This window comes from Aulostomus chinensis, chromosome 18, assembly GCF_037954235.1.
Source record: "Aulostomus chinensis isolate RoL2024-O1b breed Wild chromosome 18, RoL_Achi_v1.0, whole genome shotgun sequence".
Lineage (NCBI taxonomy): Eukaryota > Metazoa > Chordata > Actinopteri > Syngnathiformes > Aulostomidae > Aulostomus > Aulostomus chinensis.
Window position 1 is genome coordinate 14,989,191 of NC_141337.1, and position 14,373 is coordinate 15,003,563.

The following is a 14,373-nucleotide window of genomic DNA, read 5'->3' on the forward strand; positions in this document are numbered from 1 at the left end:
ACTATAAAAAACAAAACTTTACGTGTACACGGAAAAACGCAGTAGATTGGTTTGTGAAGTTACCGCTCGGACAGGATCTGCCTCAGCAGCTCAGTCAGCAGATGCCACAGCAAAGATAGCAGCACATACATTGAGAAGTTTAGCAGAATTAAAACATTTAGGGTTCTTTTTCCTTGATTGATATGTCTGTGCAGGCTCCTTTCATCTCTTTTCGCACGCACGTATGTGTGTGTGTGCGCGCGCGTGTGTGTGCGCGTGCTTGAATGCGTAAGACGATTTGATACATCAGCTTCATGTGCTTTGTAGTTGTCCCGAGCAGATGCACTGATTCTGATTGAAGGTTGGAAATGCCACATCAGAATTATCTGCTTCTGATTTGCAATCAGATGCGGAGTTATTTCTGAAACGGGGTCAGGGACCCAAAAAATGCCACGTGCATATCTTGGTAAAATACCATTTTATAAGCAAAAAGCCCAGTGGTGGTGTTCCCTTTTCTTTCACCTCTCTGTGCACAACCACCGAACACACACGATTCAAAGTTCACCACATGGATTCACAGTCGCTCTGCGCGCGTTTGTGTGTGTGTTAATATTCGTCTCTTCTCGTGTTTGTGTGTTTGTTTTGATACGGTTGCACTCCAGAGGCCAAACAGAGGCCCTACTATGCTGACTACTCTCCCTTACGTCTGACTATCCACACACTGTGCACCAGCCACTACCTGGACCTCTTCATCACCTTCATCATCTGCATCAATGTCTTCACCATGAGCATTGAGCACTACAATCAGGCACAGGTAAAATTGACAAATATATAAAAAGATGTATGACAACAGAAAAATGAATAATATTGTGAGATGAAGGTATGTTTCTGTGTGTGACGGCGTACCCAGTATCTAGAGGAAGTTCTGAAATACTGCAACTACGTGTTCACCTGCATCTTCATTGTTGAAGCCCTGCTGAAACTCCTGGCATTCGGTATACACCGCTTCTTCAAAGACAGGTAACTCATGATTGAAACGTTTGAGTACTGCCAAGTCCATTTTTAATGAGGGTGAGCCAGAGTTCGCCATAAACCCCTAATGAGGAAAGAAAGAAGTCGTGTCAGCCCTGTAATCAAATCTTAATTTTTAATTTGAGCATTCAACACATTAGTCGCAGGAAACCTGGTAGATTGATGATAGATGTCAGAGAAGGGGGGGGGGGGGTTACAAATAGGTTTTGGCTCCTACCTGTAAGACTAAACAGAGGGATACAATTAAATGCCTGTAGTGTATAAGAATAAATTGGTGCGTAAGAACTTAATTTGTGTGTTTATGTGCAGGTGGAACCAGCTGGACGTAGCTATAGTGGCGTTATCCATCATGGGAATTACCCTGGAGGAGCTGAAAATGAATGCAGCGCTTCCCATAAATCCCACCATCATCCGAATCATGAGAGTACTCAGGATAGCACGGGGTAAACACACACACACACACACACACACACACACACACACACAAGCTAACAGATCTATTCTCGTTGGTGTAGTGCACTGTAGAGCTCGCAACAAATTGCGTGTCATGTTATGAGTCATCACTGCAGACACATTAGAAATATTAATCGGATGATTTGGGTCCTGTATTGTTGCACCTTCATCAAACGTATCAGTAATCAACAAGTATGACTTCAAGATGGTTTGCATATCTGATGTGCTCTTAATTTGACAAGCCATCATGAATTGTGGAGCAAATTGTCCCTGTGTGTCTCTCTGCAGTGCTCAAGCTCCTGAAGATGGCCACGGGGATGAGAGCTCTGCTGGACACTGTTATGCAAGCGCTGCCCCAGGTAAACACAAACTCTTAGAAAGGACACGTAAAAGACTGATTTAGTGTTTTGTTTTGCTAGTTTTATAGCATTCTATGATTAGGCCCCCTAAGAAAGGCGTGCACCTGATGATTAACTCAAATCACACCCGTTTCAACGTCATGAAATTCCGATTCAGACCCTGAAATACCTCATTTCCTCTCCAGCCTCGTCCGGGGACGCTGCTCGAGCATCTCTCCTCCAACACCTTTCACAATTCCAGCAGCTGCGCCCAAAATTATGATGCACATGCTGCTCTGCTATTTTCTAAATGTCAAGGGTACACATCTAACAATCAGGTTACTGAGTTCACGTAGAGATATTTTTACACACTGGATTTAAAAAAAAACTGTACTAGGATACTACAGTATGTAGTGCAGGTGTGATCAAGGGCTTAATGACTGCTTTTTATGGGGCACCATAATAATCGCAGTAATTTAATTACTAAGTGTTAAAGCTGTCACCAATGACAGCACTAGTTTTAGAATGAGGAAAAACTGCTCAAATAGTGATTTATTACTATAAGAAAGTAGCTGGATTTAAAGTAAAACTCGTAGGGCAATGGGCTTATTTGCCATCTTCCTCTGAGCCAGACGAGACGATAGGTACCACTCTCTCCTCTGTGTAAGCTGAGACCCTGCGAGAGCGCTAGTTAGCTTTGCACAATGAATGGTAGTGGATGGGAAGTGTTAGCATACTCCCGTCAAATGTCATCAAACTGTTTAGGTTCAGTGTCATGTTCTTTTTTTCTCAGAAGTAATCCTCATCATCCTCTTGTAGGAAGTCGTCTATGATCGGTAGCACCTGTTGCTCTTTTAGTCGTCGACAACTATCCTGGCTCTCGGCTGCTGCAAAGCTGCAACGTGGTTTTTGAAGCGCTGCATCAAATCACTGTGTCCAGTCAGGAAAGTTGATCTGGCAATGTCTCCTAGTCTGAAAAACACAATGGCTCATAATTTGAAGTTCTTATTTAAAATGTAATGTTAGGCTAAGTCCTTTTTATGAAATTTAAAAAAAGAAAAAATCTACCATGCATTCTGCTAAGCTAACTAGCAGTCAGGTCCCTAGTGCACACACACAGGGTAAGAGTTCTGAGAGAGGTGGCAGATGTGCACATTTCCAATAAAGTTGGTGCATCGCTTGAAATACGAATTGTCGATTAAAAAAATAGAAGACAGGAAAATTCTTCTGTTCTCTCTACCATGCAGATATAAAAGGCAAAAAATATGTCTTGAAAAATATGCACGCACACATGTATGGTCCAACATGTCATCCCTATTCACATTCGACCCATGAACATATTATCCAACCATTCAAGAACCTGCAAGACATTTATACTTATTTGCCCTTTCCTTCTGTGCCATATGGATAAGTTGGTGTCAAATGAAGTAAAAACAATGAAATAAATCTTAATGTCCCTGTTCCCTGGTGCTTTAAGCAATTTACTCTGTAGCCTCTTTACATCCAGAGCTCTAACATGGATTTGACCTCCAGGTGGGAAATCTTGGTCTCCTCTTCATGCTGCTCTTCTTCATCTACGCCGCACTGGGAGTGGAGCTTTTTGGCAAACTTGGTAAGTCAAAGTAATGGCAGAAAAGAAACAAAAAAAAAACCCCAAGAAAACAATGCAAGGGGGTTTTGGAATTCACTCATCACTGCCGCAGTCTGCCTTCCCCAACTCCCATCTGTCTCTCTTCCTCTCCACCACCCCGTATATCAGAGAGCTCTTCCCAACAGGAGAAGATCACATTTGCATGATCACATTTATTTACATATTGCTTCCTCAGTAGGCTCTCCAACTCATTTCTCTCAGAGCAAAATATGTGAGGGGAGAGGATTAGCAAAAAGGCATTAGAGGGGGCAAAATGAGAACGGCTTGAGGCTGAAGAGGTTCTGGGACGTATTGTTATGACTCTCAGTCGAATGGAAAAACTGCAACCTGTTTTCTTTTTGCTCAAAATTGAAAAAAAAAAAAGCCTTTTTAAAGCAATTTTTATACTTTTGTCAAGCTGTGAACAAAACCTTGTGAATATCTGATTTTTTTTCGTGTCTGTTCCTCTTTTTAAAGGCTGTTTTATGGCTCGCGATAGCTGAAGGAAGGAATGCAAAGAAGTGTGTAGGAGAATTTTATGGCGCGGCTTGCTGAGGATCAGGGAACATTACTATTACTTTACATCCACAGACATGTTTATTACTGTGATTATGCTGAGGCTACCAAAAAATATAAAGTAGGTAGCCGTGAAGTCATGAAGAGCTCTGTAGGTGTGAGCCTTTTGAGGATCGACCGTAAAGAAAAAGGCAAGTAGCCGGGAGCTGATGAGGACACAGGAGAAGGTTTTGGAAGCAAAGTGTGTATAGAATGAGTACTAGCATAAGATGAAAAGCATATAGCTGGAGCCTCAGCTAGACTGTGTGGTTCCTCTGCCCGAAGATGCCAAGTGTCAGCTGGTGTTAAATAGAGGATACTAGCAGAGACACTAAGCTTTGCCTGAGTATAAAAGATTTTATTCCTCCAATTCTGGTGACAGCTTGAGGGCCGGAGGCACCGTGTACATCAAGGTCACTTGCCGGGGTTCCATCTACCTCATTTTATGTGCAGTTTGAAGTATCATATCAGAAAATTGGGATAAAAATGCCCCCCCCCCCCAAAAAAAGACAATTTGCATAAAGGTTTTATGCTTTCTTGAGGTGTTTTTTGAAAAGAAAGAGTTAATGCACAAATTGGGATGTTAAAAAAAAACAACACATTTGCTGAAGAAGTTCTGACTTAATGAACCTTGAACTCACATGATGGCTGGTTCTGCTGATGGCGTCTTGCTGGCTGGAAATACGTGTGACATGGACCAGTGAGGAGACCAGAATATCCTTGGGTCTTTTCCATGAAAAAAAAATATACACGATAACGTGCGCGTTACCAGGGCAACCACGTGGGTTTTATTTATTTTTTTGTCCGGTTTGTAACCTCTACTTCTACATGTTGTAGCACCATCTTCTGTCAAAAGTAGCAAAGATTATCCACTTCAGCTGCTTGATGAAAACACAAATGGAGGACACATGTAAGCGCATGGCGAGATAGTAATTATAATAGTAAATCATTTCATACAGGATATAAATGATAAAATCCGTTCAATCCTGAACCTCATAATTCGCTCATCCTAATCCAGCTAAATCTATCCACAACGTTTGAATCGTCCTTCTCACTAAAAGACCAACTATCGCTGATCACATAGAAAAGTGCAACATTGATAAAAGATATTTAAACTTCGAAACTTCCGGGGCTCTCGACACCGGTGGTCTTCTTACAGGCTGAGCGGCTGAGGGCCAAAAATCTTGTCCATGACTCTTTGTGTTTTGGCGCGATGGAGGAACACGCACGTGTACAGAGTTGCATCTGTGCTCGCGTGAAATACAAAAATGAAAGGAAAAAAAATCCCTGAAATGTACTCTGGACCTTTACTGAGAAGGTTTCTTTTTGTTTCGTGCGAACTGTAGAATTTCTGATGCTCATTCACTCATCAATATCAGTGTCTTTGCTTCCAGATCCATGCTCTTCGCCAACACTGAATTATTTCAGTAAAAAGTCATCCTGCCTCTGCTCCTCTCAGTATTATCAAATCAGCGCAGGGGCCTCTCACTGCACCACAAATAACCGGCTTAATTGGCCCATGAAATCTTTCTGTGCTCGGAAGGGAACAAAGGCAGAGTTAAAGCTATAAATCCTTCGAGACTTCCAGGACTCTCAACTCTCGGAGGGATAACCAGACCCAAAAAAGAAAAAGATCCGAAATGAGGATGGGTGTGAGGGTTTGAATGGTAATACTCATATTTAGCATTCAAGCCGCCGCGATGACCCAAGATATTTCCAGCATAGCTAAAACTGAATCATTTCAATTTAGATCCCAATCTGGATCCCAATCAAGTCATAAATCCCTCTTACAAGGCCAATGATTCGATAACACATTTGGTTTTAGCTTTAATCTCAAATACTTCAGTGATCACCTTGGTTTGATTTGTGTCATAACCGTTTAAATTCTGAAACCAATTTTTTGCCCTTTATGTTTATACACCGGTAGGATGAATTTGACATCTTTAGCAAGTTGAAATATGTGTCATATCCTTTGTACTGTGTTTTATTTCTCTGTATTTGCACTGTCATGTGCTCTGTTATCATAAGGTGTCGTGTGTTGAGGGACTGCAGATGGAAATTAGCTTTCTGCTAAATCTGGTGCACTTATTTTTTTTTTCATTCCCTGTGAATAATTAATGTTAAATTCCACACTGAACTTTTCAAGATAAACCAAACCAAACAGAAGGTTTTTCTGAAAAAAGTAACGGGGTCGTCCTCATCCACTAAAAACCTTCACTTTTCAGCATCGGTTGCAAATAGAAACATGAAATAATAACAGAAAGCGTGAAATGACTCGGATGGCCCTGATGTTCATGAAATGTTTGTTTTTTTAAAGAGTAATTGAATATGAAAAGCCTACATCAAAACCAGTCTGAATGGGCAAACAGCTCGTAAGTTGCATCAGGTCAAAATGTGATGATACCAATGATTTAAGTCTTACTTCATTTTAATGATTATTACGTAAAGCCACCCTATTCAGTTCCTGTGTACACGTGCACTAGGAACCTAAGGCCCGTTAAGGGGAGTCTTGTTCCTCTCTGCTGTAGCTTCCTGCTTTATTTCCTTCAAAATAAAGGGCGATGCCTTCTTGAGGCTGTTGTAATAATTGTGTAAACAGGCTCCCAAGGGCCCCCTGGAGGACTCCCTCTATCATGTCCACAGGGACTCATCGAATGTCTTCTCTGCTGTCACATTACCTCCGTACCTACTGCTTCTAACTTCCATCTCTCTTCCAGAGTGTAATGACAACAATCCGTGTGAGGGCTTGAGTCGTCATGCAACCTTTGAAAATTTTGGGATGGCCTTCCTGACGCTGTTTCGAGTATCCACCGGAGACAACTGGAACGGGATTATGAAAGTATGAACACATGCACTCACACACACACACGCACGCGCACACACACACACTCAGATTCCCACTGACATAAATGACGACTAGATTATCTCCTAAACAGAGAGAGCAATGACCTCCAAAACCAATTATGGAATAATGAAGAAGTGGCTTAGTGGCTGAGCAATGTCAACAATCTAACGTCTTTGGCTTTTGCTTCACACACACACACACACACACACACACACACACACACACACACACACACACACACACACACACACACACACACACACACACACACAAAAGAAATGTTAATAAGAGATGCTATCATGAACAGAATGAAAAACTTGATTAAATGAATATAATAGATTAGCCATCGTGAGAATAACTTTCATTCACTCGTTTGTCCGCACTGACGTCCAAAAGAGGTTAAATCGGAGACAAAAGATTCAGGAAGAGTAACAAAAATAAGAAGAAAGTTCATAAAATCTGAACCTCTCAGAGAAAAACCAGAGATTTAGATGCATTTAAAGGGAGAAGGTACTTGTGGAGTAGGTTTGTGTTGAAACAGCGTGTGAATGAATAAGGGAGATCAGGTGGGTGATTATTATGCTGGTGGGAGCCAGTAGACAATAAGGACTTGACACTTACATGTAAAAAAAAAAAAAAAAATCACACTTTACACACATTAATGCCATTCTTTTCATGCCTTTATGCAACATAAATGTGTTTATGTTGCAGTTTGAGTCAAAAAAAGTACATACAATTTCCAGTTTGGTGATATTTGGGGTTGGTGTTCGTAGAACCTGGTCAGACAGAGGATGTTCAGTCACTGGTGTCGTCATGTCACATGTTTTACCAGTAGAGGGAGCTGTTGGGTTACTGTCTGGCCAGTTTCACATGTCAACCTGTCCATATTAAGTAAAGTCAGACTAAATAAAACCTGCAGTTGTTAACGTGTGCACTTAAATCATTGGTAATGATTTAAGATTTAATGGTTTGAGGTCAGGAAACAGAAGCAGGAGCTGAAGGCTGAACGTTGCCGCCCGCAAGCCCTCGTCAGGAGCGTCACATTTTTTGAAACAAACGTGAAACTGGATCAGAAAGGAAATCTTCCCAGAACGTAGGAAGTGGTCTCATGAAAACAGCCGGCTTCTAAGCTACGCAGGATCCTTAAAAACGTGATAAAAGAACAAAGTCACAGAAGACCCAAACAAACTCACTGAGCAGCAACTCACTTAAAATTACTATTTCTGTCACAAAAAACAGCAACATACTGACCACAGCTCCCTGTTGGTGGTCTGACATTAAGTTCCATCCATCCATCCATCCATTTTCTACCGTTCTACCTATCCCAGCACTGGCACGGTGGTGCAGTGGTCAGCACTGTCCCCTCACAGCAAGAAGGTTCTGGGTTCGAGTCCCGGCTCCAGCACAGGATCTTTCTGTGTGAGTCTCCATGTGCCTGCGTGGGTTCTCTCTGGTACTCCAGCTTCCTCCCCTTTTTTCCTCTTTCCTGGCCCTCAACAATATGTCTTGGTCCTGTCTATTACTATATTGGATAAAATGAAAGTTTAAGTGACAAAAACATTCCCTTGGTCATCACACAGCTTGTAACAAACACAAGCTGTACTGCGGTCATGATGGGCAACAGTGTCCAACAGAAACTGTCCGTGTTGAAATTCATTGCCGCTTGATCGCAGTGTTTTTGTCGGCACTGGAGGGCAAATTAAAGGCACCAGCAGTTTATTCTTCACACTTCGTCTGTGCAGGCCACTCTTACCCAAATAATTCAGCCCCAGCCTTGACGTCTCTCCTCTGCTTCTAATGAAAAGAAATAAAAGTGGTTGATTTCCCTTAAAGTTCAGGTAAAATATCTGGAAATGTTTGTGTCATTCTGGTGTGTTTTTACCTTTTGTGTCCCGTGTTTTTCTTCAGGACACATTACGGGAGTGTCACCCAGAGGACCGCCACTGTCTCACCTACCTGCCCGTGGTCTCTCCTATTTACTTTGTCACCTTTGTGCTCATGGCCCAGTTTGTACTGGTGAATGTGGTGGTTGCTGTTCTGATGAAACACCTAGAAGAAAGCAACAAGGTACCGTAACTACTCGGATCAGACCTAAATACCACACTCACGATATAAAATATTTATCTGTTGAGGAAACATCTACCTTTGCAGGAGGCTAAAGAGGATGCAGAAATGGATGCAGAGATCGCCATGGAGATGGCTTTGGAGAGGCAACGTAAATTAAGCACAACTTCGAACAAAAGCTTAGAGGGAGGGGCCTTTGTTGGGCCATGCCCCAATTCACCAGAGCAGGTAAGAGTCTTTAAATTCAGCTAAGATGGCTAAACCTGCGACTGGCTCTGAAGAGTAATGAGAGTGTAATGGAAGTCAGTAGTATCACAATGAGGTCAGTTTGATTCAGTTCAGCTGTGCTGCAGCACACAGTCTCACCAGACTGACTCAGGATGTAAATGGAAGTCAGTGTTAAAGTTGATCTCTGTCTCCCCCCGCAGGAGGAAGAGGAGCAGGACAGCGACCCGGACCTGCAGTCATCAGGGAAGATGTCGGTATCCAGGATGCACTCACTTCCCAACGACAGCTACATGTTCCGCCCTGTACGACCCGCCAGCGCCCCCTACACATTGGAAGAGGTGGACGTCAGTCCACATGACCAACACTCAGGTAACAGATGAGGATCTGAGATCAGTTTTGATGTCTTAATTCATCACTAACAAGACAGTTCAATCGAGCTGAGGTGCTGAGTTAATCAGCTGACGCTGAGATGGTTCATACGAGTGTTCGTGTAATGATTGTAAACACCGAGATTCCGCCGTGATTCATTTGAAACTGAAGCGTCACGTTTCCACCCTTTCTAACGATACCTTGTTGCAATTTCTTTGTTATGCTATTTTTTTTTATTCTTCTTTTGTTCATTCTTTTTTTAGGTTTTAAAACCGTGTTTCCTTCAGTTCAGTTCAGAGACCACAATCCATCAAGACTGTGCTTTGTCCGATGGAGGTGTCACTGTATAATGTGACAGCGGCCTCCGACTCTTCTACCTTCTAGATAACCAGAATAGAGAATAGAAATAATAAAAATAATAAATAATTATGTATTTCACTTACACACGTCTCCCACCTTGATCACGAAATTATTAAATTATTAGCCGCACCAAACTGCATCCCTGGGCAGACGTGTCAGAAGCAACCTGTACCAGAAAAATACAGTTTAAATGTTTCAAGTGTAAAAATGTTACATGTAAACACCCTCAAAGGACTGAACGAACATCCCAATCTAAAAGCATGTAGAATATATGATTATTTTTTCTCCTTTTGTGCATCTAAAATAATCCATTAATTTCAGGAAGACATCAACCGTCAGATCCCAGGCGTTCATCTTCTAATGTGACCTTGCAGTATTTGTGCTTCTTCCAGTTGTGACGCTGATCTTTAGACAGTCGGAGTAGAAGATGTTGTACCGCTCTTGTAATGACTGACAAGCGTTGTTTTATCTGCAGTCAGACTCTAGTGGCATGTTGAGGCCAGGCTGTGGACTCTGTCCTAAGGTACTGACGGCAGCGGGACACGTGAACCACACCTTCACGCAGGCTCATCCGCTCAGCTGTGGAATGGCTAGACCATCGGCTAGAGTCGCGGTTAGCTTCATAGTCCAGCTGCAAAGTCCCCCCCCCCCCCCCCCCCCCCCAAAAAAATGGCAGTTTGTAAAAAGATGAAATTGTTTTCAATTGGGATTAAAGGATTGATGATCTAGTGGCTTTACAGCTCGGATTGAAAATAACCGAACCAAAAAGTGAATCTAACTGACGTCGCTGCAGTGTTTTTTAGTCTTACTGCATATGAACAGACAGCTTTACTGGACGTGTGTGTGTGTGTGTGTGTGCGCGTACAGAATGACCTTGGTAACACACTCTCACTCACTGTGCTTTTAAAAAAAAAAAAACGTTCAAATGGAATTTAGTTGCTTCCTCCTGTGCCATCGGGGCGTATCATTGCGCTGGTATGTACCCGTATAGTCACACGTGACACTGTCGGTGTTACCAGGATCTGTTCTCAAGCACAAATTACGTCCAGCAAACCCTGGCACTGCTCTGTTCTGATGCTGCAACTTCTAGAGACGCACCAATCCAAAATGTCCTTCTGATACCAAACTCCTCTTACTCCCAGTGAAGCAGGTAGAGCCCTCATCCGTCACTGGTGCCTGCTCTGAAGAAGGTGATACATACATGTATATGTATATTGGGTTGGTGCATCTAGTGAGGAAACACTTTGTTTTGAAAAGTTATTTGACGTTTCTGATCGATTTTTTCAGTCAAATGGTTTTTGGAGTCACTGAAACTCAAATATTCTCTCAAGATAAAGTGTTCCTAGTTTTCCTCCTGATTGCTGATGAGAGATCAATAATAGAAATATGTGTGCATGTGATTTCTCTTGTGCGTGGGCTGGGCTGGGGTATCTGAAGTGTGTGTGTGTGTGTGTGTGATTGATAACCTTGATGTTTGTGTGTGTGTGTGTGTGTGTGTGTGTATGTTTGCATGTGCGTGCGTGCGCCCCCAGGCTCAGTGACGTCGGTCCACTCCCAGCCGTGTGAGAGTCGCGCTCTGCTGCAGGTCCCCGCTGTTTCTCCCGTTCACCCTCGCTCACCTCCCTCCCTCAACCTGCCCCGCATCGCCCCACCTATGTCCAACCCCTCCCCACGGGCCCTGCGCAGACAGGTGAGATCTGCCCCCACACACACACCCAAACACACATGATCAACTGATGTACTGACAGTAGGCTGGTGCTTGTGTTTCAGGTGGCAGTCAAAGTGGATTCTGTGGAGGCTCAGAGTTGTGAGCAACAGGAGAGGTCCAAACCAGCCCATCTGCCTCCCCCGTCCTCTTCTCCACTGGCCTCTATCTCGACGTCGCCATCTCCCCTGCCTCCACCTCTCCCCTCCTCCCCCTCGGCCATCTCTTTCCCACCTTGCTCCCCTTCTGCTGTTCCACTCCCTCCCCTGCTGTCCTCCCTCTCTTCCCTCCCTCCTCCTCCATCTTCCCCCGCCCTTCTTCTCCCTCCACCTCCCTCCCCCCGTCTCCCCCTGCGTCCCGCTAGCCTTCGGAGGCCCAGACCGCCCTCCTCTGCCTCCCTCTGTGACCCGGCAGACGAGGAGGTGTATCACATCACCTGCTCGGCCCGACATCGGCACAGTTGTGAAGAGGAAGAGGGGAAGGAGAGCCGAGGGAAGGCCAGTCGCAGCCACTCCCTCTCCCCTTATTCCTCCCCCCACTCCAGCTCCTCCCCTCCACCTCCTGCGCTGCTCCCTTCCACCTCCAGGAGCGCGCTCAGTCTGCTTGGGGCAGGGTTAAAGGACCGTGACTTTAGGAAGGGTTTTAGTGTTGATACCCAGGGCTTCCCAGGCAAGTTGTCATTATTGTCTGCTGGTTACCCTGACGACCAGCGCCGCCACTCCATCGAGGTGTGCCTCCCACAAGCTGTCATCACCGACCACCAACACCTCGTGGGGGAGCTCCAGCGGCCAGAGAAGGGTGCTCAGGCCTTTCCAGTGAGGGTGCAGTCAGTGGGCGGCGGCCACAGGAAGAAGAAGACCAGCCCTCCCTGCATATCCATCCACCCCCCCTCAGAGAGGGAGCACCCTCAGACAGGCTCGCCCCCAAAACTGGTTGACTGCAGCATGATGCTGAGACGCAGGACGCCGTCCTATGACTTAACCCCTCACACACAGTCAAACACCGACACACACACACAGATGCACTCCCCGATGCATCGAGCACTCACACCTATTCATGTACCGCTTCAAGCACACTCGCCAACTCACACACTCACCCTCTCGCGGGCGTCTACACCCACGCACACTCTAACTCACCCTTCGACACCGACCCACATCCCCATCAGCCCCAATATTTTCATCCAGCCACACGCTCCCCTTGTCCCAACCACTATGCCTTTCTCACAAACGCAAACCCCTCTCACAGGGGGGGACTACATCCCCCTCCCCCAATTCACCTTCGACCAACCGCAGTCCAGATATCTGTCGGAGTCTGACACAGCAACATGCTCCTCCCCTTTTGACAGCAGACTGGGAGGCGGCGCCGGATTCAGCGCAAAGAATCGTAGGACTGCCCAGTGAAGATGGAGCGCTGCCTTCAGGAGGTTCAAGAACTGGTCCAGAAGATGACCCGGATTGAAAAGAATTCACTAGCAGAGGAGTTCTTGGATTAGAATGAATATTTCAGATTACTGTCTGAAGAGAGACACTGGTACGTCCGTTCCTCCCATCGTTAGCTGGTGGATCCACCGAGGTTGAACCAGTCTAACCTGGTGTGTTTGGGACTAATACTGAAAACACACCTGGCCTAAAGCCACCAAACTCTGTAGCCAAAGTTTTCTTTTTTATTTGTTTTGGGTTGTTGGTTTTTTTTTTTTGGTTTTGTTTTGGGTTTTTTTGACACTGTCCCCACCCACGCGAGCCAATCAGGAAGCAGCGTCTGGCTGACCTCTGACCTTAACAGGAAGTGGTTTGTGAAGTGTGAGCGTGGGGGGGTAAATCATGGGATATGCAACTTCAGGTTTTCTACAGAAGTTCTGCTTGCCCCTCCTCTGTTCCTCGATCACATTGATTGATCAGAGCAGAACTTTGTATGTGTGTGTGTGTGCGCGTGTGTGTGTGTGTGTGAGAATGAGTTTTTTCCTATGTATGTCAAACCTGTTGTCACGGAAGTTGGCCATGTTTTTCTGCGGTGACAGAGAGGGGGAGCAGGGCAGAGCTGTAGTGTATGTTTATCTGTATATCTGTGCAGTGTAAATAAAGGAAAATACTGTATTTGGTGAGATAAAAATAGCTCTATCCATATGCACATATTTTTATAGAGATCTAAAATGTTTTTTGCACACAAATTTGAATTTCAAGTTGCTTATATTTCCTCTGTCGTCCTCTTGTGAATGTACTTTTTTTTTCTTATCCACAACAGAGAGAGAAGGGATGGAGATCAGCTCTCCTCGACCGGCCAGCTGAGGTTGAGGAGCCGGGATTTTTATTTTTCTATTTTGAGAAAGACAATAATCGAGGGTGTGTTGTGATGTGTCTCTGTAGCTTCGTCTCAGATTTTTATGTACTTGGTGTCTCAATAACAGCCTTCAGAAGTGGGCTCAGTGATGCAAGCCAAAGTCATTTAGAACCAGAGGGCAGACCTCCGCCAAGGTGGACCTGGGGGGGGGGGTTGTGATTTAATTTTTCGCTACGTTAAATGGCTCTGCCCCAAATTTCACCTCTGACTAGTTTGGTGAAATTTTGGCCCCGCGTGTCAAATAAAAAGTCCATTACAAAAAAAATCAAAACAAAACATGACTTTAAATTGTTCTTGGAGCTTTGGCCATACGTTTAGATGGAAGCGACGCGACCTGCTCGGCTGGTAACGTGAGCGTCCAAGGTTGAGGGGGTCGTGGCTTGACGTTCCCTGCTGAATTACTTGTTATTTTATGAACTCCCATTCAATGTCTTTTTATAATGCACTTTTTTCCTGACACAAATTTCTAATCGGGGGG

At 44.5% G+C, this 14,373-nt stretch overlaps 1 protein-coding gene across 3 annotated transcripts in view; it reads left to right on the forward strand.

Moving 5' to 3' along the window:
- cacna1ha (calcium channel, voltage-dependent, T type, alpha 1H subunit a) overlaps window positions 1–14,160 on the forward strand; it is a 115,431-nt gene extending 101,271 nt beyond the window's left edge. For all 3 annotated transcript variants that reach the window (XM_086186128.1, XM_086186127.1, XM_086186129.1), the window contains 11 exons: window positions 642–793; window positions 890–999; window positions 1,321–1,454; window positions 1,753–1,823; window positions 3,336–3,414; window positions 6,705–6,826; window positions 8,741–8,899; window positions 8,984–9,124; window positions 9,325–9,493; window positions 11,386–11,543; window positions 11,624–14,160. In XM_086186128.1, coding sequence (XP_086042254.1) covers window positions 642–793; window positions 890–999; window positions 1,321–1,454; window positions 1,753–1,823; window positions 3,336–3,414; window positions 6,705–6,826; window positions 8,741–8,899; window positions 8,984–9,124; window positions 9,325–9,493; window positions 11,386–11,543; window positions 11,624–12,958 — 2,630 coding nt within the window. In that variant the 3' untranslated portion in view covers window positions 12,959–14,160. The remainder of the gene's footprint in view (window positions 1–641; window positions 794–889; window positions 1,000–1,320; window positions 1,455–1,752; window positions 1,824–3,335; window positions 3,415–6,704; window positions 6,827–8,740; window positions 8,900–8,983; window positions 9,125–9,324; window positions 9,494–11,385; window positions 11,544–11,623) is intronic.
- Window positions 14,161–14,373: the final 213 nt, after the last annotated feature.